The sequence below is a fragment of the Hippopotamus amphibius genome, chromosome 4 (assembly GCF_030028045.1).
Source record: "Hippopotamus amphibius kiboko isolate mHipAmp2 chromosome 4, mHipAmp2.hap2, whole genome shotgun sequence".
Taxonomy (NCBI): domain Eukaryota; kingdom Metazoa; phylum Chordata; class Mammalia; order Artiodactyla; family Hippopotamidae; genus Hippopotamus; species Hippopotamus amphibius.
The window spans coordinates 5,785,491-5,812,707 of NC_080189.1; the positions used below are offsets into that span (position 1 = coordinate 5,785,491).

Consider the following 27,217-nt stretch of genomic DNA (forward strand, 5'->3'; position numbering starts at 1 on the left):
CATTTGTCCCTGTCTCTCAGGAATGACTGTCCTTCGTTGCCAGGTGCCCAGTGTCTTGAAAGCTGTTGTTTCACATATTTTATATGTTTGTTTTTTGGTTGTTTCAGCTAGAAGGCAGGAGAGTAAATCCAACCCCTATTACTCCATGTTGGCCAGACTTAAAGTCAAAGCTAGTGAACTCTGAAAGCTCTTTAAAAATTGCCTTTCCTTTTTCTCGTTAGCCTCTGATATTTCTCTGAAGCTTCCAGGAAGAGTCTGTGGGGGAGATAAAATGAAATTTGGAGGGGTGGGATGTTTACCAGCTGGCTTTAACACTGGGGAATAGCCATGACTTTGCTAACACAGCCCTGGTCAGACACCCAGGAAAGGCCCAGACATTCCAGTGCCAGATGTGCAGTGAGCTTGGGGAGCCATGGGCTGCGTGTCCTGTGTCTGAACCTCCCTCTGGCCCGGTCTCTGAGTGGCAACTCTTGTCCAGAGAGCCTGACTCCTGACTTCGGGGGCCAGAAGCTAGAAGCAGTGGCCAGGAATGGCCAGTACAAAGAAGATTTTCTTGGCATGAGAGGGAGACTTGGTTTTCTGAGCCTGCTTCTTTTAAAATCTTGACCCTTTTCAGAATGGACAGTGACCCCTCGGAGCAGATTGAGAGCATGTCATCCTAGGAGTGAGGGGGTGGGTAGTGGAGAGAGCTGAGCCAGCCTGGCTCAGGACCCTTGCTCAGAGACTAGGGGACTCTCTGATGTCTGACGCTGGTCCCATCCTTCTCTGGACCCTGGCAACACTCCCAGCCTGGGACACGTGTATGTGCAGGGTTCTCAGGGTATATGGCCATGTACTATTCTCCAAACAATAATTTTAATTCTCTCATAATTGTCCTTCAAACATTAATTATAATACTAATAGTACTGAGGCTTCACAAAGCCCTCTTTTTTTCCAATGATACAATATATTTTGTGTTTGTGGTAAAATACACATAAAATTTTCTATTGTAACCATTTTAAATTGCACAACTCAGTGACATTAAGTACATTCACAGTGTTATGCAACTATCACCACCAGTTACACTTTTTCATCACCCCAAACGGAAGCCCAGTACCCATCTGCCTCTCTTGATGCCCTGCAGGGAGGCCCCCGCAGTCATTCCTTCTAGCAGGTGGAATTGTGGCTGTCTGTGTGGCATGAGTTTGAGCACCCTTGGCACAAAATGCTCTCCTCCACTGCTGTTGGTGCCAGAAGTCCCCCCGCCGATCTTCAGTCAAATGTTGCTCCTTTCCTGTTTCTTCCGTGAGGGCTCTAGGCCCTTGGAGGGGGCTCTGGAAGATAAGGCACGAGGGATCTTCACTGAGGCATGCAGGATCTTCTGCTGCGGCACGCGGCCTTCTCTCTAGTTGTGGCACACAGGTTCCAGAGTGCATGGGGTATGTAGCTTGTGGCACACAGTCTCTCTAGTTGAGGCATGTGGGCTCAGCAGTTGTGGTGCAAGGGTTTAGTTGCCCCGGGGGCATGTGGGATCTTAGTTCCCCGACAAGGGTGACAAGAGTTCGACCAGGGATGGAACCCGAGTCCCTTGCATTGCAGAACGGATTCTTTACCACTGGACCACCAGGAAGGTCCCGCACCTCCCCACTACTTGAGCACACTCTCTTCTTGGTGTCCAAGACAACAGATGCCTGTTCAGAACATCTGGGTCTCCTCTTGCTCTGAGACAGGCTGGGACCTGGGACCCTTTGCTGCAGTGCTGCAATGCTCGCAGTTGGACCAACAAAATACAAAGAAACTGTATGGGACTAAACATAACTGCCAGCATGCGCAGCTGGGGCAAATTATGGACAAAAAGATACAAAAGACCAAAAAACCCCCCTACTGCCACTTTTGAAGAGGCCGGAGCAAAAACAGGGTGTTGGGAGCAAAAGCAGGGTACAGCACATGCCCCCTGTACTCAACACCACCAGAGGACTGGGCAAAACACCTAAGCCACCCCTCCGGCCTGATCCCTGGATACACGCCTACCCTCACCCCACGTAAGGAACAAGCTCAACACCCCCTCCACTCAGGGAGCCAGAGAGCAAGGGAACCTGCTGCTTGTTCTCCATCCTCCGCCCTACCTCGAGGCCCCAGTAAAGCTTTGCCTGAATTTCTTGTCTGGCGTATAGTCAATTTCTATCGCTTGGGGAAGATCAAGAACCCTGGTTCATATCAGCTCTTCTCTGGGTGAACTCTTCCTCTGTCTTCTCACTCCTCACCTCACCTTCCCCAAGGGCTGCAGCTCCCAGGCAAGCCCATGACTCCCACCGGCTCTGCGCAGCCTCAGCTGTAGGCCACACCTGCATGGCCAGATGCCCATCAGTCTTCACATCTGGATGTTGCAGTGGCCCTTTAAGTACCCAGGTTCTAAAATGAACTCACTGGTCAGCCTGTAGGAGCATCAGCCACCATCTATCTACCCAGCCTCTCAGCACCGTGGGTGGGGACTCCCAGAGTCCTTCCGCCCTCCCCGCAGGCATCCCGTTTCTGAAGAGTCCCCCTCTGGAATGTCCCTGCCCTTTCTGCCTTCCCCTCTCCTGCCTCCTTTCAGCCCACCTCCACCAGTCTTTTCCCAACGACTCCAAATCCCACGCTGATACCTACCCCTCAAAGCCCTTCACTGGCCCCGGTCGCCTACGAAGTAAGTTCCCACTCCTTAAGCCGAGCTGCAACGTGATTCACAAATCTGGGGAAAGGAAGAATGGGTTTCTCTGGTTTTGACCCCTTGGAGGATAAATGGCCCAGTGCCCGTGGGACCCTATTATGGGGTTTTCTTTCGGAGTTTGGACATGCTCAACCATTAGGAGAAGGTCCGGTTGTCGTGATGAGGGCTGGCTTTCCAAAGCCACCTTGCTCCCCTCCCCCCACCCCCGCCCGCCAAACACACACAAACCCGATCTGAGATTGCCCGGCTAGCTTCTCTAAGGAGCCCTGGAGAGTTCAGGGAAATCCTGCTACCTTTAGGACCTGGAGGATCCCAGTGGGGGGGCGCCCCTCCCCGCCCCCCGCGGAGCCGGCACCGGAACTGCCTAATGGGAACCCGCCGAGCCGCGCTCCAGGAGGGCTCGCGGCCGGGGGCGTGGGATTCCTGCAGAGACCTCGGGGGACCGTCAGAGGCGCGCGCCAAGCCTGGGGGCGCGGGGCGCTCCCCCTCCCCCTGCGGGACTCCTTTAGGATTCGGGGTGTGCACGTGATTCCCCCGCGAGGGCGGACTAAGGGCGCTCTCCAACAAGGAGGACCGACCCCAAGTCCCCCGAGAGTCCCTCTGGCAGGGTCCTTAGGAGTGGGAGCCTGGAAGGGGCCGACCTGCCGCGGGCCCGAGTGAGTTCCCAGCGTGCGCGTCCCCCCAGCCCGGACCCTGCCGTCCACCTCCCCCTCCTCCTCCTCCTCGTCCCGGCCTTTGGTCCTGGCGCGGGTGGCAGAGGGCGGGAACCCAGAGGCGCAGGCCGGGCCGCCGCGGAGCCTCGCGCACCCAGCGGTCCGCAGCATCCCCGGGGCGGGCGCGGGGACCGTGGGCTGAGGTCGGTCCCGAGAGACCCGGGGCGGGGTGGGGGTGGGGCTGCGGGAGCGCAGGCCCGAAAAGTGGGAGGGGACAGATTGGGGGGTGGTCTCTGAGGAGGAGCCAGGCGGGACTGTATTGTTCGCCGCTCCGCCGCCGGGAGCGCGGAGCGCTCCCCCTCCCGGTTTCCCCCGGTTCCCGGCGCTCGGCGAAGAGATCGGCTTTCCCGCGCGCCCCGAGACGCCTCTGCTCAGGCGGGGTGCGGGTCTTCCCCGGGGGCGCGGTGGAGGGAGGCGTTCCGCGCCGGGGGGGCTGGGACTGCTGCACCCGGGGCCGGGGAGCCCCGAGGGGCCGCCCCCCGCGGCGCAGCCCCCGCGGCGTCGGCGGGCGGGAAGGCCGGGTGGGCGCCTGGGAGCGAGGGTCCCCCGCCTCACCCGCGCCCCGTGCCTCCACAGGAGCCGGGCGCCGGGGCCCCCGCGATGGCCGCGGGACGCAGCCGCAGGGAGCCGCCGCGAGGATACCGGGGCGCCCCTCGCTAGCGGGGCGCAGCCTCCTCCTCGTCCCCCGCCCCACCGGCGGGATGGGGGGCGGAGGGTCTGCCCTGAGGGTCTGCGCCGACCACCGCGGCGGCATCAACTGGCTCAGCCTGAGCCCCGACGGGCAGCGCCTGCTGACGGGCAGCGAGGACGGCACGGCCCGGCTCTGGAGCACCGCGGACGGCCAGTGCTGCGCCCTCCTGCAAGGTAGACCCTCCTGCAAAGGTAGACCCTCCTGCAATAGACCCGCCTGGCCGCGTCCTCCGACCTCTCGCTCTGTCCTCCTCTCCGCCGCTCGCCAGCCTGAGACGTGGGCGCTTCTCCGCACACCCCTTGCCCGAAGCCCAGCCCGCACCCACCGCGGACCCTCGTGGAAGAGCGCGGGGTGGGGTGGGCGTGCAGAGAGGGCTGCGATCGGGGCCAGTGAGCCGAGGGGCGCCGCTGCGAGGGCGCAGATCACCTGTCAACCGCTGCGTGAAATTAATTCCTTCACAGCAGTTTTAACAAACAAAAAGAAATCGCACCTTGCAGCTAAGCAGCGCCGTCCCTCCCCTCTCACTGGCTTTGTGACCTGTGGCCGGACATTTCCTCTCCCTCGGGGCCATTGTGTTTGCAACGGGGGCTTGTGACGCAGCCTGGGCAGTACGGTGTGCAGTCCTCACGCTGTAGGACTGTTATCCCACTCGTGCAGGCAGGGAAACTGAGGCATGGAGTTAAGTAGCTTGCCAGAGGTTTACCCGGGGTGTGTGGGGGGGCAGCGTTGAAAACCCCCTTCTGCATTCGCCCACCCTGCCCTGCTCTCTCCCTGCCTCATTTCCTCTGCAATTTGGCACATTTGGAAACTCCGTGAAATAGCAGGAGGTACACATAGGCGTAAATATTGTTTTATAAAAGAGTCCTACCAATACACCCGTACTGATTTATTTGTGTGTACTTACTCATGGGGAGGTGGGTGTTTTCCTTACCCTGTGTCCCTGTCACGTGCCTGCAGCGCAGGACGGTGAGGTCCCTCTGTTGCCTGAGTGGCCCCGCAGCCCCTTGTGGAGGCACCAGTCTGCCTGCGCTGTGTGCACAGTTGTTTGTCACTGCCGGGTTTTCCACCATAATCAGCAAATCCTGGGTGGCCTGCCCCAGGCCTCCCAGCTCATGTAGGCACGGCGAGTAAATTAGCTTCAGTATTGGCTGATCCTGACCCTGTTGGTTTTAAATAAAATCCGTGAGAGTAGATATTTCAGAGCTCAGCAGGGATGCATTTTGGACTGATCGTGGGGAGTTGGCCCCCTCTCACAGATTGTCACACACGCTGCCAGGCATAGATCTGTTCGAACATGTAAATCCAGTGTGTATTGCTTCCCAAACATGACACTTGTATCTGGAGGGCTTTCAGAAATGCAGGTTCCCAGGTCCGGGTCTCACTGAGCCTTTGGGGTAGAACTCTAGAAGTGGCATTTCTGACAAGCTGTGAGGTGGCTCTGATGATCGGCTGTCCCGGGGAGCCCTGGGCCTGGGACCCCTTGTGGGAGCCCAATTTGTAGGCAAGTTTCCGCCCCAGGAAGCTCCAGTCCTTTCTCGGGTGGTTCTGGCCTGGGGGGCACCTGGCTCTACCCCCAGGGCCCACCGTCCTGCCCTCCTTACCCAGCCCTGTGCCTAGCAAGTCGCCTCCACACCCACTTTAGTGACCCTCACAGCGCCTCGTCCCTGCAGGACGCCAGCACCTGCTTCCTAGCGGGGCCACGCCGGACCCTCCGGTGCCCTAGCTGGGGGCCTTCCCACTCCCCGGGAAAACGCTCTTGAATGGAAAACTGCTGCCTGTTTCTACCAGGATCGTTTCTTCTGTTACAAGGGTTTGCACTTTAAGAAGTTTCAAGGACAGAGGGGACCAACGTAACCTTTCCTTATCCTGAAATTGCACTAAGAGACTAGTGAGAGAGGTATTTTGGGGGTGTGATAATCCGTGTGTGGCCCCCATGGAAAGCCAGCTGCTCCTCTGTAGGAATTTTCCTATCAGCAAAATGTTAATAAAATGTCTTGACATTTCGGTGCCCTGTATTTTACAAATACCCTTCTAAGTACATATTTCTATGTTATTAATCCTTGCAACTGTGAGGTGGATAGAATTGACAGCAGTTTAGGTAATTCCCTGGTGGTCCAGTGGTCAGGACTCCGCACTTTCACTGCTGAAGGTCCGGGTGCAATCCCCAGTCAGGGAACTAAGATCCCACAAGCTGCATGGCGTGGCAAAAAAAAAAAAAAATTAATAACAATTGACAGCACTTTATTTATTTTAAAAACTTTAATGAAGTATAGTTGGCTTACGATGTCATGTTGTATTAATTTCTTCTGTACAGCAAAGTGACTCAGTCATACATATATATTTATTTATATATATATTCTTTTTCATATTCTTTTCCATTAGGTTTTGTCACAGAATGTTGAATATAGTTCCCTGTGCTCTACAGTAGGACCTTGTTTATCCATTCTGTGTATAATAGTTTGCCTCTGCTAATCCCAAACTCCCATTTTTCCCTCCCCCCACCGCCCCCCACAACCATAAGTCTGTTCTCTATGTCTGTGAGTCTGCTTTTGTTTCTTGGATGTATTGATTTGTACCATATTTTAGATTCCACATATGTGATATCACATGGTATTTGTCTTTCTTTCTGACTTACTTCACTTAGTATGATAATCTCTAGGTCCATCCATGTTGCTGCAAATGGCATTATTTCATTCTTTTTGATGGCCTAGTAATATTCCATTGTATAAATATACCACATCTTCTTTATCCATTCCCGTGTCGATGGACGTTCAGGTTGCTTCCATTTCTTGGCTATTGTGAATAGTGCTGCTGTAAACACCAGTTTATAGATGAGAACAGGAGGTGCAGATATTTACTAAGTGCAGCACATTCTAAGTGTTTTCTAGACACTCACCTTGTGAGGCAGGTGCTGTTGTCAGCATCCCTGGTGCATAGTGTGGCTGCAGGGCTTGTGCAGGGTCACACAGCCGGTCAGTGGCAGAAAGGGCATCTCACCCACTATGTGGCTCCTGCTCTTGCCAAGACAGAGCTGCAGAGAAGCTGTGCTCCCCCCGGGCCACACGGCTGATCAGCGGCAGCCCAATCCCTGCAGGTCTCCTGACTCCAGCTCCAGGCTCTTTCTGCTCCCATCGTGGAAACTGCTACCTCGAGGTGAGTGCCAGCTGCTTGTGCAGCTCGGGGCCCACAGAAGGCTTCGAAGGAGAGGCTGCTGCTGAGTCAGGCCTGGATTTCGTCGGCAGAGCTGCGTCGGTCGGTTGGCAGCTCCTGCCATGTGTTTTCCTTCTGCAGACTAGTTCATGGTGGCAAAAGCAATTGGGGGCCAGAGACTTTTCTGTGAATCTTGCAGGGTTTAGGAAGTCTGTGCCCAGGGGTGGGATGGAGAGGAAGAGCCCAGCAGTTCCTTGTGGTGGAGGCTTGGCGGGCAAGTTGTCGCCCTTGGGGATTCCTGGAGAAGAGGCTGTGTAACCAGGGCCCCGAGCTCTGCGCCTGAGGAACTGTGAACCAGTGAACTTTTTTTAGTAAATGGAACTGGCTTTCAAATGTGATTGGTGCTCGCGGTGAAAAAGAAGCCTTAATTGCCTTCTGTAAAGGGAAATGTTGCTTTTCATGTAATTCTTCCCTTCCCCCTCTTTTTCTCTTTTATCCTTTGGGTACCTGCTTATTCAAGGTACCTCATCGGATCAGTGGCATAAGCAGCCTTCCCCCAAATGGCAGTTCCTGTCCCAGTCTGTTCCCATGTAGTTAGGGACCAGCCTGAGGTTCCAGCCCACTGTGGCTGTTCCCTGCAAGCTTCCTTCTAACAGCATCTTCTAACGTGATGGGGGTGGTGATTGTTTTCCATTCCGTGTGGACAAACCACCCTCCTACCCACTAGAAGCCTGGCAGGTGCCTGCCCATCCGGATCACCCCCTACTTGCTACCAGGGAGCAGGAAGGACCATTAATGGTCAAGAGCCTGAGCTCTGGAGCCTGGCTGCTTGGGCTGGAGTCCCGTTACATAACTTTTCAGGCCTCAGTTGCTTTTTTTGTTTGTTTGTTTGTTTGTATTTATTTATTTATTTTGGCTGCGCCAGGTCTCAGTTGTGACACACAGGATCTGCATTGCAGCCTGTGGGCTTCTTAGTTGCAGCGTGCATGCAGGCTCTAGTTCTCCAACCAGGGATTGAACCCGGGCTCCCTGCATTGAGAGTTTGGAGTCTTACCCACTGGACCACCAGGAAAGGCATGTGCCTCAGTTTCTGTATCTGTGAGCTGGGGGTGATGACAAAAGTAACCTAACCTCATAAGGTCATGGGGGGCATCAAGCCAGTTAATAAAGAGTTCCTAGCTCACCGTATTCGCTGTCTCATCCTTCATCCCTGAAACGAGAACAGCATCCCTGGGCACTGTGCTGTGCCAGCTCCAAGGCTCTTCCTCATTTGCTTCTCACAACGCTTTATCCTCCCATTATGTAGATGAGGAAACTGAGGCTTGCCAGCCCTCTGCGCTCCTCCCTCTGGGTGCAGAGCCCTTTCCCCCGTCACCTGCCTGTTGCCTTGACTGTGCTGGGTGCCTGTGTCAGGTTCAAAGGTACACGAGTCTCGGATCCCGCCCCAGGAAATCTGCAGATTGGATTGAGAGAATGATTGCCAAATAGAGGGGCTGTGTGCACTTGAACTTCAGATGAGCAGGAACTCGGTGGGCTGAGATAGTCAGGGTTCACCTCTTGGCCCAGCACTGAGACAGTTTTTAATTGTTATAAAAAACACATAACATGGGACTTCCCTGATGGTCCAGTGGTTGAGATTTTGCCTTCCAATGCAAGGGTTTCGGTTCCGATCTCTGATCATCCCTGGTTGGGGAGCTAAACTCCACATGCCTCAGGGGCCAAAAAACCAAAAACATAAAACAGAAGCAACACTGTAACAAATTCAATAAAGACTTAAAAGAAAGAGGCACACTAGGAAATAAATACATTAAAAAAAAACCCCACATAACATAAAACTTACTGACTTAACCATTTTTCATATACAGTTCAGAGATACTAAACATCCAAAATGTTGTGCAACTGTCACCACCACCACCTGCAGGACTTTTCCATCTTGTAAAACTGAAACCGTCCCCATTGAACGATAACCCCATTCCTCCCTCCCCCAGCCCCTGGCACCCACTGCTCTACTTTCTGCCTCTAGGAACCTGACTCCTCTGGGCGCCTGGTATAAGTGCAATGATATATTATTTCTCTTTGTGTGAGTGGCTCCTTTCACTCAGCACAGTGTCCCCAAGGTTGTAGCATGGGCCACGATGGCCTTCCTTTTGAGAGCTGAATACTGCTCTGCCCTGTGGATCTGATACACCTCCTCTAGTCACCATCCGTCGGGGACACTTGGACTGCTTCCACTTCTTGACCGTCGTGAGCGGTGCCGCTGTGAACATGGCTGTGCAACTATCTCTTCCAGGCCCTGCTTTCCATTCTTTAGAGTCTAGACCCAGAAGTGGGATTTCTGAACCGTCTCATACATATTTTTAAAAGGGCACGTGGGAGTCAGGGAGGGCTCTCAGGCATATACAAATCATTATGAACTTTGTCCCGTTCAAGGAAGAATGCCTTCAAAAAGCAGTTTGTTTTGAGTTCAGGTGTGAAGGAAGCCCACGCTGGCAACTCACTCTTCAGCTCTGCGGAGACCACCTCTGGGGGAGGTGAGCGCCCCTGTGGGTGAGGATTAAGGAGAACGGGGATGGAGGCAGGAGAGCAGTCTGGTCAAGGTCGTGGGGCGAGAGGAGCCGGGCTGAGGACAAGCCCTGTGGTGGCAGCAGTGACGCCGCATCAGCCGGGCTGGGAGCTGGGGGGCGGGTGGCCCCAGGCTGCATCCCCAGTGGCTCTGCCAGACACTGTCCATTCCAGGCAGGGCTTCCGTGCTCAGATAACAGCAGGAAACACATGGCATCTCGATGAAAGTTTAGCTAAGGGACGCTTGCAGAATGTGGACCGAGTGCGGGGAACCACAGTACCTACGGTGAGGAGCAGCGGGGCTGTCACAAGGCCTGAAGGAGGGAGGGTAGGGGCTGACTCCCGCCAGAAATGGCTGGGGAGGTGTGACTGTGGTTGGAGGGCCTCGGCCAACATATCCTGCACTAGAGACCCCTCCTGGGGCTCCAGGCTCTCTGAACCCTGCAGGCAGCAGGGGGACAGGGAGCCCACAGGGGGTGGGGGGCCGCAGGGAGCAGGCTGCAGAAGGGGAAGGGAACCCACGGGGGCAGATGGAAGACTCCAGGGGCAGCTGGGGCAGAGGAGGCTCCACTTTCCATGCTGAGGTGACGGCGTGTTCAGCTGGGCCGTGCCCACTCCGGGCCTCCCTGCCCCGCAGACCCTGGTCTCCTGCACGGGGAGGGGTCTCTTTGCCTCCAGCAAGCCCAAGGGCATGCGAGCCGGGAGGCGGGGAGGGCCGGCTACCTTGGCAGGAAACCCTGAGCCTCAGCCTATTCTTTTGAACAGAATAACCACATTTTATCTGCATTCTACATCCTTTCAAAAGTATTTATTTTTAGTTTGGCTTTCTTGCTTATTCTGCACAATTCCAACAGCTCATGGCCGAGGCCCTGCGGTCCCTGGAGATGTGATGGGCTCCCCCCTCCTCCGAGCCCTCCCCTGCCCATCCCCGGTGACCCTGCGGGGCGGTGCAGCCCTGTCCTTGGCGTGTGGATTATAGTCTGGAGATTACAGTCAGGGGTGCTCTCTGCAGTCCTCACGGCCCCTGTGCCGCAGGGCTCTGAGCCCAGATCTCTGGCTTGGGTTGTCAGATGTGAGATGGGCGTCTAGCTCCGGAGAAGCGGCTTGTGCAGGGGAGAGCCTTGACCACTGTAGGGACCGCCCCCTCCCCCACCCCTGCCAGTTTGGCCAGACCCCGGAGGGGGCAGAGGGTCAGCCTGGCCTCGCTTCAGAGATGAGTTTTTTTACATTGAAAAACTTCTTTTTATTATCACCTCGTTTCTTCAAGTCTTTGTTTATATTTCTGTTGATTTGCAATCAGTGAATATATCTTTTTTTTTTTTTTTTTTCTTTTACACATCAGAAAAGCTGTCCCACCCTCATGGTCTTGGTCAATGCTACAGTTTCGTGGAGTCAAGGTGCCACGCTTGGGTTTTCAGTGCTGTTTTGGCCTGGTTGGTGGGTCCACGTGGCACTCTGCCTTCCTGTCGTCAGGTGCTGTTGAGATGGGATGGAAGGAGGCGGAGTGGAGGTGGCACCCTGAGGGAGCCTCTCCTGGCCTTGGTCAGCGCCCGGGTCTCTTCTCATGGTGCCCAGCCCTCCCGACTCCTCCTAATGGTGGATCCGGTCTCAGGGGAAGCTCGTTGACAATCCTCAAATATTTTGTAAACATTTGGGGATTGGCAAAAAGCTGGGCTGTGTTTTACCAAACACGTTTGCCCTCGACTTTTAAACTGTCGTGCACTTTGAGGGAAACAGCCTGCAACCTCTTCCAGTGTTTACTTAATTCACACAAACGTTGTTTCCTAGAGGCCTGGTACGTGCTATCCAAGAAGATGGGAAACGTTTCTTTCTTACTTTTTAAAACAATCCTGTTTCTTAGAACCCAGGAAGTTGGGTTCTTCCAAGAGGAACTAAGCTTGAACCCTGGGCCAAAAAAAAAATGTGAATCAGCTTGAAACTGCCCAGGAGATTTGAAATCCCCATCTACTGGGTACCAGATATCTAGGTGAAATTTTAAAATCCGATCAAAATCCTTAATGTAGTAAATATGTCACACGCATGCGTTATTATTTGAATTCATCAGCCTCCTCACCTATGAAATGGCTCTTAGATCTAACAAACATTCCTTTGCTTCCTTTGATTTTCTGGTCCCTGAATTCTCCTCCAATAGAGTCAGCTTCAGTTTGCCGTCGGAAGTGGTTATATCCAACATGGAAACACTTTTACCTGAAAAACAGGCCCTATTGTGTTTGGGAGGGAGCTTCTGGGACCACATAATAGTGCCCAAGGTATAAACATCGACCCCACAGCCAGGATGAGAGTCAAAAGATCTAACAACCGCCCCATAAGAGGGATGACCAGGTGCCCTTGGCCGAGACCCCAGACTGAGGGGCCCTCCTTCTGTCCCAGACCTCCACCCTCGCTGTGTCTGCTTCAGCCACCGTTTCTGCCAAACACCTGAATTCTGGCCTTGGGCCTCTCCTGCTTTGGTGAGTGCCGGATCCTCTCCCAGATGCTCCTCCTCTTTAGCTGACAGACACAGGTACCACGTAGACCCTTCCTCGCCTGCCACAGCCGGGCTTCTGCTCTGTTGACCCTTGTCACTCTCTGTCCCAGCACGTGTCACACTCGGATGACTGTCCCTCCTTCTGGGCTGGCGGCTCTCTTTGAAGGCAGAGGATGTGTCTTAATTATCTCTGTATCTGTATTTGAGTCCTGCGGATGCTGTGACCAGTGATCGCACTGGGTTGCCTTCAGACAAGTTCATTCTGGCACAAGTCTGGAGCCCGGAAGTCCAAAATCAGTGTCACTGGGACAAAATCAAGGCGCCGTGAGGGCTGTGTTCCCTCTGAAACCTGTAGGGGAGGGTGCGGTTGCCTTTCCGGCTTTTGGTGGCTGCTGCACCCATTGGCTCGTGGTCACATCGCTCAGGGCTTCAGGGCCAGCACTTGCAAGTCTCAGCTCTGTCTTCACAGCTCCTTCTCTGTGTCCTCAGATCTCCTTTTGCCTCCTTTATGTATATATATATATATATATATATATATAAAGGAAGCAGGTATTTATTTATTTATTTATTTGGCTGTGCTGGGTCTTAGTTGCAGCACGTGGGATCTTCATTCATTGTGTGGCATGCGGAATCTTTTACTTGTGGGAAGGGGGTTCTTTAGTTGTGGCATGCGGGATCTTAGTTGCGGCATACAGGATCCCCTGACCAGGGATTGAGCCCGTGCCCCCTGCATTGGGAGCTCGGAGGCGTACCCGCTGGACCACCAGGGACGTCCCTCTGCCTCCTGATAAGGATGCTTGTGATGGCGTGTAGGACCCACCCTGATATCCAGGACGATCTCCCCATCGCAAGATCCTTAATTAATTGCATCTGTAAATGTGTCTTTTTCCAAGAAAGGTAGCATTTCTAGATTCCAGCAATTAGGACCTGCTCTCTTTGGGGCCAGTATTCTACCTACCACTGTGTCTCTCCCCAACGTAAGAACAGCTCACACCTAGCATCTATACAGCCTGCACAGCAGCCCTGTGAGATAGGCATCGTCTCTCTCCCCATCTCAGGTGAGGAAATCGAGGCACAGAGAGGTGAAATAACTTGCCCACGGGCAGCCAGTAGCAGCACCAGGCTGCTGGCCCAGGCATCCTGGTTCCAAAGACCATGTCCTTGGCCTCTGTATGTCCTGCCTCTGTAACATGGGTTTTGTTGAATGACTGAGTGAATACAAACAGCTGAAAAGTTTGAAGAAGACTAAAAGGAGATGATTAAGAAGCCCCGGGGGCGGGGAGGGGGGGGTGCGGGGGAGGGCAGGGCAGGGATTTCCCTGGCGGTCCAGTGGTAAGGACTCCTCACTCCCACTGCAGGGGCCGTGGGTTCAATCCCTGGTCTGGGGGGGAGGGGTGGGGGGAAAGAGGAGGAGGGAGGAGGGATTCCGGGGCAGGCTGCGTGCCCCTGCATTGCTCCCACCTCCCCATGGTTCCTGAGACGCTCCTAGACTCAAAGCATCATTTCAGAGCGCTAGTCACATCCAGACTTGTCTCAAACACTCCCCGCCCCCTGTCTTCTTCCTTCCTCCCCATCTCAAACATTCTCAAAGAAAAAACAGGAGCTGCCAGGCCCTGCTATGATCATGTCTCCTCCCCTTCTCTGCAGGACACGAAAGCTACGTGACCTTCTGCCAACTGGAGGATGAAGCTGCCTTCACGTGCAGCGCTGACTGCACCATCAGGAAGTGGGATGTGCTGACCGGGCAGTGTCTGCAGGTGTTCCGGGGACACACATCCATTGTGAACAGGTTAGCGTGGGCGGCAGGCGGTGAGGACTCGGCCTCCCCTCATGGTACCCAGGGGACAGAGATGTAGGCTGTGGGGCCCCTGCCCTGGCGGTGCTTAGCTTCCCTGGGGAACACACGTGGCTGTGTGGGGAGGTGGTCAGGAGCACGTAGCAATGGAAGGCCCAGCACAGACGTGTCCCTGATGTGATGTGACAAGTGCTAACTGCCCAGGGCTGCAGGTGGGGGGCAGGGAGGCACCACCAACACTTAGACGAGTGCCTGGAAGCGCTCCCGTGGCCCTGGCAGCACAGGTGCCCCCAGCTGGGCACAGGGAAAGGCGCTGAAGGCTGCAGCTCCTACCGATGGGAACAGATTCCAGAGGAAATGGCTTAATTGGTACCTGGTGGTGGACGGAGGGGGGGGGTGGGGGGGGTTTGGGGAGGAGCAGAACGGGGGTTGTTCCGAAGAGGGAGTCAAAGGTATTTTTAAACCTCTCCTTTCTGTGTTGCTGTTGAAAATATCCCAGCCCCTCCCTGTCACGGAGGTTTGCGTTTTTCTGAAAATGGATTGAGTTTGGGTCTGAGCTGAGCCATGGGAATTGCTTGCAGATCAGGTCAATTGGACACTACTTCTGTAACTTGGGGCCCCTCTCAAACTCCCGAGGGAACGCCTGGTATGTGCAGGAGTCTGGGCACCAGGGCCCTCGTGACCTCACTGGCCAGGACGGGCCCCTGCCTGGAGAGCGAACTGAGCAGGGAAAGGGCCCAGGGCGGGCAGGCGTTTGGCGGGGGTGGGTGGGGGCGTGGAGAGGGAAGGGAGTTCTCAGCCAGAGGGGGCGCTGGCAGCGTGGGCTCTGTGGAGCCCGGGTCCACGTGGGGCCCACCTGGCCTCGTGGTCCAGCGCATGGTGGGTGGAAATGACCGATCATTAACTGCCTGGGGAGCAAGGGCGCATCCCTGAGCGGAAAGGCAGACGCGTCGTGTTGACTCAGGACGGTTCTGAGTGGAGAAGGACCCCAGCGGGGACCCCAGCAGAGCTCCGGCCCAGCCCCCGCCTCCTGCAGCTGAACTTTTATCCCCCACCCACCCCCACCCCTTAGTGAGAGGCCCGGGGACCTGGGCCACCAGTCCGCACCCCCCCGGCGGGCAGGGGTGGAGGAGGGCTGGGACTAGGACCCCGGTCTCAGCTCCTGCTGGCCTCTTCCCAGCAGTCTTTCTTGAGAAAGCAGCCTGTGACTGAGGAAAAGTGTGGGCCTCTGGGCACCTCCTCCTGTGAGGCTGTGAGCGGCTGGAAGGGCTGGCAGGATGCGGTGGGTGGGATACGGCCACATCTCAGGTGACCAGCCGGCCCGCAGGTTGTACCTGGAAGCTCATCAGCTGCTCCTCAAGAGTAAATCTGGACAATTAAGGCTGGAAGTGATGCTCGGCCAGGTGTAGACTCTCCCAGGCTCGTACACAACACACACATGTTCACACAAGTAGACACACACACACACACACAACTACTTCCGAGCAGTTGGCAGTTCTCAACACTAGCTCTGGGTGCATGTGTGCATTACTGAGTAGCGGTGCTCACAGATGTGCCAAGTCTCTGGGTGAGGACATGGACTTCGCTGCTTCTCGTGTTTTCAGAGGTGTGTGAGCCTCTGGGGACATGGGCCTGGCCTGGCGTCCCTGCCGTCACAGGCCACACCTGGCAGGACTCGGACCCCCAGAACATCACCCAGGGTGCCACGTCGTCACTTCCCTTTGGAAACACACACATCATGAAAACCGTACCACCTGGCATTAAGGGAGAAGCCGTCAGCAGTAGAGAGTGTGCTTTCCTGCCCTGCTTCCTTAATGACTTGTGGGAAGTGAGAACCGCCTGGAGGTGAGAGGCCGGTGGAAGGTCTGCTCTGTTCCGTGTTCATCTCCCTCCTGCCCTCGCTAGGCTCACAGGCAAGACTTTTTAAGAGGGGGCACCGGATGCCTCTGACACTGAGATGGGGGTCCTGACCCCTCTGTCCCCACACGGACAACACGCCCCATTCCAGCTTAAGGCCGCTGCCCTTTGCGGGTGGTGTGTAAATTAGGGTCCGCCCTAATGCCCTCTGAAGTTATACGCAGAGTTCTGTGCTAAAGGCAGATGTGTATTTTCCCCGGAGAAGTTCTTAGCATATATCGAAATGAGAATAAGAATCATGGTATTTACTGCCTGGGAGGCTCTGCTCCCCGTGGGCCCTGCCAGCCCCCTCACCGCCCCCCGAAGCAGGGGGCCCGAGATTCCTCAGCCTTGAGATCTTCTCAGACTCGCGTCTCCCAGTCACTGGGATCATCTTACGTTTCTCGTGCGTCGCGTGGGCTCACTGAGCGTGTGAGACGCCAGCCTGCCGGGCAGCCCTGTGTGCTCTGACCCCTGACCCTTCCCCTGTTGCCACCAGAATCCTGGTCTCCAACAACCAGCTCTTCAGCAGCTCCTATGACCGGACAGCTCGCGCCTGGAGTGTGGACAAGGGGCAGGTGGCCCGGGAGTTCCGGGGCCACCGCAACTGTGTGCTGACTCTAGCCTACTCTGCCCCCCGGGACCTCCCCGGGGCTCCCTGCGTGGAGGAGGCCGTGGCCGGGGGGCTGCTGGTGACGGGCAGCACGGATGGCACGGCCAAGGTGTGGCAGGTGGCCAGCGGCTGCTGCCACCATACTCTGCGGGGCCACACGGGCGCCGTGCTCTGCCTGGTGCTGGACACGCCTGGCGACACGGCCTTCACTGGCAGCACGGATGCCACCATCCGAGCCTGGGACATCCAGAGCGGACAGCAGCTGCGCGTGTTCCGGGAGCACCAGGGCTCCGTCATCTGTCTGGAGGTGAGAGCTGCCTGGCTGCCAGGGAGGCCCCTGGCTCATCCTCTGCGCTGCTGCCCCACCCCAGTGTACTCGTCAGCTCAGGCTGTGTAACAAGGTACCGCAGACTGGGCGGCTTAAACAGCAGAGATTGATTGGCTCACGGTTCTGGAGGCTGGAAGTCCAAGATCAAGGTGTTGGCAGGGTTGGTTTCTTCTGAGGCCTCTCTCCTTGGCTTGTAGACGGCCGTTCCTGCTGTGTCCTCACACAGTCTTCCCTCCGTGTCCAGATTTCCTCTTCTTGTAAGGACACCAGTCATACTGGATGAGGTTCTACCCTAATGCCCTCCTTTTAACTTTATTACCTCTTTAAAGGCCCTATTTCCAGGTACAGTTATATTCACAGATACCAGGGTTCGGGCTATCGTCAGTACATGAATTTTGTTTTCCTTCCGTGTGAGGTGAGGATTATGTCTACCACGAACTGTGGTCCATAGTTCCTAAATCCAGTTCTCCAAAATGAAGGTTTTTTTCTTAGACTTGGTATCAAAACTCATTTGGTGGCAGAGCCTGGCCTGAGCAGATATGAGGCTGGTTGTAGTTCAGTTTAATCCCACTTCCTGGGGATACATGTACCTTTGCAGTGGAAACACGAGTGTGTTCCTCAAATCCCCAAACTCCTGAAACGCATCGGCCCCGAGGTTCGGATGAGGGATTACAGACGTGCCCACGCCAGGGTTGTCGTGAGGATTTAGTGAGTTGAGAGCGGACACAGTGCCTGCTGCAGAGCCTGTTGTCCATGCCAGTCACCCTGTGATACTGTTGCTAGGAAGCACCTGGGATGGGCAGCCTGCCCTTGGTGGGCGTGTCTGCGGGATATGGTCCTTCCCTCTGACTGGACATTAGGGTCTGGATGTTCCTGGCCGGGGTTGTGGCCATAGCCCTTCTCCAGGCCAGTTCCCACCCCCGAGGTGAACAGGTTGGGGTGCAGTGCTCAGCAGCGCCACGGCTCTGGGGGAGTCACCAGTGAAGTGGTGTGCTGCAGGCCCCTGGAGAGCCAGGCCAGGGGACCCATTGTGGCTTCTGGGGGTGAAGGGCAGCCCCAGGGCCCCAGGACCAGTGGAGTGGAGAAGGGCTCCACTTTGCTTGGATAGAATGACCTCTGGCCCCTGGCAAACCCAGAGGGGCCATATTTGTTTGGTTGTATAAATTGCATTTTTCTAACTCAAACCCTGCTTAAGGACAGGGTGATGGGGGACAAGGTGGGGGGGTTGTTACTGAGCTGAGAATTGGTTTCTTTTTCCTTTTTCTTTTGTAACTTCGATTTTTTAAAATTTTTATTGGAGTATCGTTGATTTACAACGTTGTGTTAGTTTCAGGTGTACAGCAAAGTGAATCAGTTACGTGTATACATATATCCACTCTTTTTTAGATTCTTTTCCCATATAGGGCATTACAGAGTATTGAGTGTAATTCCCCGTGCTGTAGAGTAGGTCCTTAGGCCACCTGATATCTGATCCCGGGATCTGGGGAGATGGGAGCATGAAGGCGGGACCGGGAGGCACCTGGGAGGCAGCATTGTGTGTGATGGGGAAGAGACGCGCAGGGAGCCGTGGGCATGCGTCCTGGGTGGGGCGTGGAGGGTCGGCTCTGAACTCCTGAGGTTGGGCGGGCTCTCCGGGCTCCGTCTCCTGGTGCCAGCCAGGAGCAGGTCTGTCTCCAGGGTTGGAGTCAGCCTGCAGGGCGTGGAGCCCAGTGTCCGGCGCAGCAGTGGGGAGTGAATGAGCCTGGGAGCAGAGCTGGTGGGAGCCTGGCCATCTGCAGGTTTCCCCGTGGGAACCACGGGGGCAAGGCCAACTCCTGGGGTGGGATGGGGCGCTCCCAGGGAGGAGTCAGTCTTGTTCCCCGGAGCACACACCGGAGTCTGTCCAGGATGGGTCCCAGTCAGGGAGTGGGGGGTGGGGGAGTGCGGAGAAGGCCTTGCTGGGCGGTGGATGGGGGCAGGGTGACGGTGGGCACAGGGCAGCGTGTGGAGGCCCCGGGGCAGGGTGACAGTGGGCACAGGGCAGTGTGTGGAGGCCCCGGGGCAGGGTGAAGGTGGGCACAGGGCAGCGTGTGGAGGCCCCGGGGGTCCAAGTCGGGAGGAGGCAGGGAGAGTTGCCCCCGGCGTGAGGGGCTGCAGGCTGCGCCGTAGAGGCCAGTCTGACAGTGGAGCCTGAAGAGACGGGCACAGAGGCGGGCGCTCTGGCGCCGGGACAGGAGTAGTCCTTGCCTCAGGACACATGCGGTTCTTTGGTTCGTTGGTTCGTTGCTTCCTTAGCTGTTAAGTCACAGCCTGCTTCGCCCCACAGTGGGACCGAGGCAGAAAAGCCCCCACTTTCCAGAGTAGTTGGAGGATAAAGTTCTGTCTGACGGGGTCCAGGGCCACCATCCCTGCAGCGGACAGCCTGGTGCCTTCCTGAGAAACGGAGGCTCCTCCGACACCCACCGGCCCCGGCTTCCTTTGCTTTAACATGACGTCCCTCTCACTGGGGAGGGGCCGGGCCCCAAGGAAGCAGGCGGGCCGGGGCACGGAGGGCGCGGACAGGTGGGCTGCCTCCCTGTAGTGTGGGCACCGCATCAGTGAGTCTCCCTGCCGCGGTCCCCTGGTACAGACTCAGATCTAGGTGTGCCGCGACTTGGGAGATGCAGGTTCAGGTGACCTTCGGGTGTGACGGCTTTGCCCACTTTTCACGGTCCCTCTTTCTCCCCATCACAGGGTCAGGAAGACCCTTTCTCTCCTCTCCTGATCTGCCTCCTTTAACAGAAAGGCTCCCCCACATCACCCCTGCGATCAGAACCTTTCGGGCCACCAGCCAGTTTCGGCCCCGGCCAGTGAGACCCTGGCCATGTGGGGCCATCCCTCGGACCCTGCTGTCACCTGCGGGCTGAGTGTGAAACACAGCGCGGAGTCGGGGGTGTCCCTCTCACTCACCTTACCTTCTCCGAACACGAGGTGACCCTCGGCTCAGGTCTCTTTCCTTCCTCTGTCCTTCCCTGCACGTCTGCACGCAGGTCGAGCCACCTGAGCCAGGGAAGGATCTTTCCTTGGGGACCTCACTGAATCCCGACCCTCCCAGGTGGGCGAGGTGTGGGCTGCCTTCCCAGACCCCCTGCAGAGACAGGCGGGGGTTCCCGGGTGTCTGGAGACCCAGGGTGGTTTTGTGAGCCCTGCGGCCTGGCCTCTGGCGTCGTTTGGGGAGGAAGCAGTCATGCTGGCAGGTAGAGAGTGAGGGAGTGTCCTGTTGGGCTGAGTGAGAGGTGACCACGGGGATCCCGGGGGGAGCCTGTTCCCTGTTCTGTGGAGCTGCACTGTTTACACTGTCCCTGGGAGACAGGTCAGGCCCTTGTGTGTTGAGATAAACTTGTGGGCAGCCTTTTCAGAGTTGGGGAGAAGAGAGGAAGTTTACAGAGCTATACAGCCTCCCATGCCTGCCTCTGAACCATCGGCCGTGTGGATGAGGTCCCCACCACAGCGTCCTCCCGCCTCCTTGCAGGCTGTGGCCCACTCCGAACTTTCCGGGAGTAGAGGCGAGGCCCGAGAAATCCACCCAGCCCTGAGGGGCCTCTGCCTTTTCCCTTCACTATGGGATGTGTATCCAGGGTCAAGCACACCAACCCCAGAGGGTTCCAGAAGCCAGGCGGGGGTGGAGCCAGGAGGGCACAACCTCCCACGGAGAAGGTGGGCCAGAGCTGAGGCGAGGGCTGACTTCCAAGTAACAAACTCAAGGTCAAGCCCACTGACCACCGGCGGGGGGACTGCTCCCTTACCCCCCGCTCTTCAGAGAAGCTCCCAGGGGCTGAGCTCAACTCAGCTGGGTGGTTCTTGTGAAGAAAGGGAAAGTGGAGACTCTTTCCTGTCCCTTCATATTTTTATGTTTATGGTTTTTAAAATTTTAGTTATGAACTATTTCAAACATAAAATATAACAACAAACTGTAAAACAGACACCTGTGTACCCACCTTTGAAATGAGATATTAATGTCGTGTCATGCTTACTTCAGATCTTTCTAAAGACATAAACGTTTCAAATGCAGCCAGAGAGGGACAGGAAAGGCGCCGTCAGGTGTGGGGCGGCCTGAGGGCGAGGGGCGCACCCCTGCCCGTCTGCGGCAACCTCGGGGTGCTCTGTTCTTTTCCTACAAAAGCACTGTCCTGCCAAAGCCAGAGGGGCTGGGGCAGACACTGCTGTTGCCCTTTTAGGGACACGTACCGGCTCCCAGGTGAGGCCGGTCCGCGTGCATTACTGAATCCATCCTCACGGCCACCTCTCAGGGCGGCGTCTCTCATTTTGAACCTGAGAAGACGGAGGCTCAGGATGGGTGAGCTGCTTGCCCAGGGTCTCACAGCGGGTAAAGGACAGAGAGAGGATTTGAACCCAGGACTGGACACGTAAGCTGTGCTTTTAACAAGCAGCTTTCCATGGCGTGTCGGGGCCCAGACCATGCTGGAGTCGGGGAGCCTCTGCCGACAGGAGGCAGAGGGCCGGAGCCCGGCTGTGCTCTGCGCCTGGCCCTGCTCGCCGCCTGGCCCAGCTGCTTCTCTCCCGCCGCCCCGGGGCCTGGCCTGTCGTGAGCGGCGGGGAGGGTGAGGCGTGCCCCCCTGGGGCCGCGGCTGCAGAGCCCCGGGCCTGCCCTCTCCTCGGGCGGATCACACGCGGGGAGGTGGCCCGCGAGCCCCCTCCCCTCGGAGCTGCCTCGGCTGCTGGGAGGGAGTCCCGCCCGTCCTGCCTTCCCCATCTGCCTCCAGCCTCTCCGGTCTCCCCGGGCCGCCCTGCTGCTCCCCGCGGGTGTCCTTGCAGGAAACCAGCCAAAGTCAGCAGTGAGGTGTCCGCCCGCTTGTCAGCCCCTGGGCTCGGGATTTGTGCTTTGAAAGTGTGCTGCTTGGTGGCTTTTAGGCAGACGTGCCAGGCCCTGCGTCCTCGGGACACCCGCTGTGAGCAGAAGGCATCTTCCTTTCACCTCGGGAGCTGGGCAGTCAGGAAGCACGGGGCCAGGGGGGATCCGCCAGGGGGGCAGCGGTGATCTGCCTGGGGGGCAGGGGTGATCCGCCAGGAGGGCAGGCGTGATCCGCCAGGAGGGCAGGCGTGATCTGCCTAGGGGCAGGATGCAGACAGTGCAGGGCAGCATGAGCAGGGGCCCGGGGGGAGCTTTTCCACAAAAGATGGGGGGGGGGGGAGGGTCAGCACAGAGGGGCCTTGTAAAGGGGAGGACAGTGTGAGCCCAGCGTGCTCAGGGGACAGCGAGAACACACGCGCCTGGGAAGCCGGGCCACATCCAGGCTCCAGGTGCAGGGCTGGGGGGCCCTGAAGGCCGAGAGCAGGTCAGGGTGCCAAGCAGGTAGCCCTGCTCTCGTCGACGGTGGTGCAGACAGAGGGGCCTGGGTGATGTCCCGAGCCCTGCTGGAGCCCTCGGGTATACAGGCATCCCACGTGGCCCTGTCCTCGGGGAGTGGACCCTCAGTAGGAGAGGCCAGAAGCCAGGTTCCATTGGCTGGGCCAGCTGTAACCCCCAGCAGGACCGTAGGGCAGGGCCTGGGAGATGCAGGTCAGGCCTGTTGCCCACTCGGTCCGCAGGAAACCACCACAGCCTCTGCCTCCAGGAGGCCAGACGTGCTCCACAAGATTCCACCCCCTCTGCCTTAGCGATTGGTCCAGGCCAAGTTTGACCTATGCCGTGGCCACGGTAGGTGGAAAGATGTGCTGGGCTAGAGTCTTGTTCTCCGGGGTTTAAACTGGGAAATAATATGGGGAAACTGAGTCAGCTGTGGGAATTGGAGTGGAAAGTGGCGAGACAGGAGGTGTGTACGCGAGCTAGGAGGACTCGGGACGTGTCAAGGATGCCCGTTCCGGGCCCCAGCAGGGTCCTGGATGGCTGTCTCCGGGGCTTGTAGCCTGCCCTCCTCTTCCCGGGCCCTGCGAAGCGGGGGGAGGCCGGGTGCCATCAGCCAGCTGGCCTTTGGTTCTCCTCTGTGTCTCTGATAACCAGAGGTGCGGCGCTGGCCTGGCGCTCTCTGGGGTGCGTGGTGTTTCTTCCAGGGAAATTTGCAGAATTACTTCAATAGTCTTTGGGCTTCTCTCGGGCTAGTACACTGTCTCTCTTGGCAGGGGTGCTCCTGGGAGGGGAGCCTCCTCATGCCCTCCCCTGTCTCTTGGGCTCCTTCCTTACCTCCTGCGACACCAAGCAGGGGTGTGAATGCCGCTCCAGCTGGCAGGGGCGAGCGGGAAGTGGGGGAGCCTGACTCCAGGGGCAGGCGTCGGGACCCCATGACGGCCCCTGGGTGTCCAGCTCCGGGCCCAGCAGAGGGCTACCTCACACACATCACAGCCAGTCAGCTTGCTTCTAGACCTTTCTCTCTCCTATCTGCCCTTCCTCAAGCAGAAGTCCAGTGTGAAAGCTCTGCCCTGGGCACCCTTTTCTCAGCTGGGACGATACCAGGGAACAGCAGTAGCTACAGGTGGAGTCACACTGACCTTCCCGAGGGCCACGCTGTTCTTCAGCAGGAAACTGCTAAAGAGAGATGCCTGGCAGTAACCGTGGCTGTGCCGGCTGACATCTTCTGGTCCTTGCTCTTAGGTGTTGAGCGCTGTGTGGTCGTGTCTGAGCCCCATGACGGAGGGGCTGGCGTGATCCTCATCCGCGGGTAGAGCCGCTGAGAGCAGAGTCAGTGACGTGACCAAGGGCCAGTCAGGATGTGAAGCCGGGCCTGCCTGACCCACACTGCCCTGCGGGCAAGGGGGTAGCAGCGTGACCTTGGGTGCCAGAGTGGGCGGTTGGGTGGGACCCACGGGCAGAGGCACTTCAGGCTCGCGCGCGGTTTCCCCGCTGGGACCTCCACGTGCCCCTCCCCATCACACAGAGAGAGGTTTGGAGGGGCCTCTGAGCCACCCCCACCCTGCGGCCCGCAGTACCCTGTCCAGTGCTGACCCTCCCCCCTCCCCTCCCCCCCCAGCTGGTGAACCGGCACGTGTACTCGGGCAGCGCTGACAGGACGGTCAAGTGCTGGCTGGCAGACACGGGCGAGCGCGTGCGCACGTTCGCGGCCCACAGACACAGCGTGAGCGCCCTCAAGTACCACGCGGGCACCTGTAAGTGACCCCCGCGCTCCCTGTAGCCCCAGCCTGCCTGTCCCCTTCGCGCCCTGCCACCCTTGCCCAGGCCTGTCTGCCTCTTCCTTCCTTGAGCCTCAGCTGCCAGTCAGTGTGGTCAGTGGCCAAGGGCGGCCTTTGTGCACTTGTTCATTCCTCCAGTGAAAGAAGTTCCAAATAAGGGTGTGGGGCTTCTCCCCTTGTCTACCCCACTAGGACGCGCAGTGACCTGCGGGTTCAGAGGACCTCAGGTCCAGAGCAGGTCCCAAGGACATTCTCTAATTCTCAAGAGAGACAGTGACACCACTTAACTCCAGCCAGCCTTGAGGACTGTGTGGGTTTGGCTTCACTTGGCATAGGTTTGACTACAGATAAGAGAAAGTCCAGATAACAGGGATTTAAATGAAATAGCGGTTTATTCTCTCAGGCAGAAGAATTTCCGAGGCTGGCAGTCTAGGCTGGAATGGATGGCTCCACAAAGTTGTTAGGCACCCAGGTTCCTTCTGTCTTTAAGGGAGCTTCATGGTTCAAGATAGCTGCTGGAGCTCCAGCCATCATATGTTTTAGGCAGGCAGGAAGAAGAGGAGGGAAGGGCAAAAGGAAGTGCCTCCTTGATGAGTAGGCCCCTTTGAAGATCTTTCCTGGAAACTCCACCCATAGACTTTTGCATACATTTCTCTCACCACTGCCTGCAAAAGAGACAGAATAATAAAATCTCTTATCTGGGGACACTGCTGCCAGGATCAGTCAGGGTTATTTTGGAAAGAAAGAAGGGCAGAGTGCCTTAGTGGATAGTCAGCAAGCTCTCTGTCTCAAATTGTCACACATCTGGGCTTTCCTGGCTCTGTCGAACTGGCTCACCACCGGTTGTTTACACCCAAGGCACACCCAGAAGACAGGCACTGTTCTGGGGAAGCAAAACCCACAACCTCACCACACCTATGTGGGCGTGGGGCTCCCAGGTTCCTGGACATCTCTTTCCTAAAACGATCCCCGATGTTACATTTTGCCATCAGCATCCTCTCCCCCCCTCCCCCCCCCACAACTGCAGCAAGAAGCCAGCCCCACACGGAGCTGAACCTGACAGTCATCTTCCTAGTACAGGACTGAGGGAGCAGACTCGGGTGGGGGAGGAGCCACAGTGGAAAATTCAAGTTCACAGCACAGTTGTTAGATGAAGATACAATGGATTTCCGAAAATAGAGTCTGAGATGCCCTAAGGATTTAGGTGTCTGACGCAAAAAAAAAATTCTTTTTTCCCTTGTTCCTGCGTCCAAGCCTGTAAGTGTGACTGTGACCCCCGCTCCTGCCGGGGACCTCTAATTTAAAAAGAAGAATGTTGCCCCGAGCGCCTCCCCGTGGCGGCGGCTGGGATGGAACCTGCCGCGGCCGCAAATCCCACAGGCCCTGCCTGCGGCCCGCCGTTAAGGAGCTTGGTCCTCGGTCTTTGCCAACAGGCTCCAGGATGACCAGACCTAATTCTGGACCCTCTTCCCACCCTCAGGGTGCCCAGCAACCGCACTGCATTGCTGGGGGGGAAGGCAGGAGAGGAGCTGAGGAGGCCGGGACACGAAGCTTCCCCTCCACGGCCACAGGCGCTAGTGGCTTTAGCAGAAAACCCGGGAATAGGCAGGGGACACAGGAAATGGGAGAAGGAATAGACACCCCTAGGACAGGATGCCCCCAGGGGGTTAGGGTTAGGGTGGGGGGAGGGATGACCCCCTGAGGCAGGGGCTGCAGAGCTGCCGGAAACACCCGGCAGAGAAGCTAAGCCTCGCCAGAGGCTTCCACCCAACGGCCTGAGCGTGGGAAGCTGGGCGCAGGTGGTCCTCCGGAGGGACAGGGCAGGCCGACCCGCAGGGCGGTGGGGCAGCCGCTGTCGCCTCCGGGCCCCGGTCGTCACCCTGCACTCACGGGAACGTACCGAGTGAAGGTGCCGCCTCCTTCCTTCCAAGGGGCTTCTGCCGGTTCCCGTTTGCTTTATGGCATCCCTGTGATGGGTGGATGGGCCCGGGAGAGGGTCCCTGGCATTCTCCCCGCCGCGGCCCTGCGGCGTCCCGAGGGGACGAGGGCTCTCGGCGGGAGGCCAGCGGCGCCGTGTGTTCACAGTGTTCACGGGCAGCGGGGACGCCCGCGCGCGCGCCTTCGACGCCCAGTCCGGGGCGCTGCGGAGGGTGTTCCGCGGCCACGCCTTCATCATCAACTGCATCCAGGTAGGCGCCCCCGCCCTCTCCCCGGCCCGGGGGCTTGGTTGGCTGAGCGAGGGCGAGCCCGCCTGCGCGTCCGCTCGCTCGGAGGGGAGAGGGGGAGGGGGCCGGGCGGCCGCGCGCCCCGGCGGGCAGAGCCTCCCCGGGGCCGAGCCTTCCCCATCGGGCGTCCTGGGCGGTGGCGGGGCCCGCGCGCACGCGGCCGGGGGGGCGGGGCGCCCCCTGCAGCGCCGCCCACGCCCCGCGCCCGCAGGTGCACGGCCAGGTGCTCTACACGGCCTCGCACGACGGCGCGCTGCGCCTCTGGGACGTGCGCGGCCTCCCGCGCGCCCCGCCGCCGCCGCCGCGCGCCGCCGCCCGCAAGCGCAGCCTTTCGCGCCTCTTCAGCAACAAGGTGGGCTGCGCCGCCGCCGCCGCCGCCGCCGCCGCGCCCCTGCCGCCGGCCTGAGACGCCCCGGCCGCGCCCCCCGCCCCGGGCACCCGCGGGCTGCCGCCTGCCGAAGCCCTCGCCGAGCCGCCCGGGGGAGGCCGGCCTGCCCCCGCCCCCTCGGCCGGAGCCCCCGCCCCCTCGGCCGGAGCCCCCGCGGAGCCCAGCGGTCAGCCTGCCCTCCGGCCCTCCCCGGACCCGCCCGGCTCTCAGGGCCTCCAGCCCCACGGCCCGGCCCGGGCGCCCGTGGCCCCCAGAGGCCAAGCCTTTCCTGCTGAGCGAAATGGACGCTTCCAAACGCCAGACTGTCGTTATTTTGGCCAATTGTCTACTTGCGAAGACCCGAAATACAGGTCCTTAAAAGTGCTGTGCGACACGTCATCTTTTGCTCTGCACGCTGAGTCCCAGCTCCGTCTCGGAGGGAGGAGGGGTGCCGGGAAGCAGGGGCCTCACGCCCGCCTGGGCCTGGCCCCCTGGGGTGAAGTGCGGGGCTAAGGCCTCACGGCCCCTCCAGTGTCACTCCAGTGTCACTCGTGTGGGGGGTGGCATGGGCGAGGCCAGGGAGCAAGGAACCGGCT

At 58.0% G+C, this 27,217-nt stretch overlaps 1 protein-coding gene across 1 annotated transcript; it reads left to right on the top strand.

The window, feature by feature from the left end:
• Nucleotides 1-3,072: 3,072 nt before the first annotated feature.
• On the top strand, nucleotides 3,073-27,000 carry WDR86 (WD repeat domain 86). Its single transcript, XM_057731140.1, has 8 exons — nucleotides 3,073-3,345; nucleotides 3,979-4,266; nucleotides 13,941-14,082; nucleotides 16,484-16,904; nucleotides 23,870-24,005; nucleotides 26,115-26,218; nucleotides 26,466-26,606; nucleotides 26,716-27,000. Exons 2-8 carry the CDS (start codon nucleotides 4,104-4,106, stop codon nucleotides 26,998-27,000), a joined length of 1,392 nt encoding a protein of 463 aa, XP_057587123.1. The 5' UTR covers nucleotides 3,073-3,345; nucleotides 3,979-4,103.
• Nucleotides 27,001-27,217: the final 217 nt, after the last annotated feature.

Coding starts and splice junctions, on each gene's coding strand:
- WDR86 (XM_057731140.1), top strand. CDS start 4,104: ATGGGGGGCGGAGGGTCTGCCCTGAGGGTCTGCGCCGACCACCGCGGC. Junction 14,083..16,483: donor CACACATCCATTGTGAACAG/GTTAGCGTGGGC, acceptor TGTTGCCACCAG/AATCCTGGTCTCCAACAACC. Junction 24,006..26,114: donor CAAGTACCACGCGGGCACCT/GTAAGTGACCCC, acceptor GTGTGTTCACAG/TGTTCACGGGCAGCGGGGAC.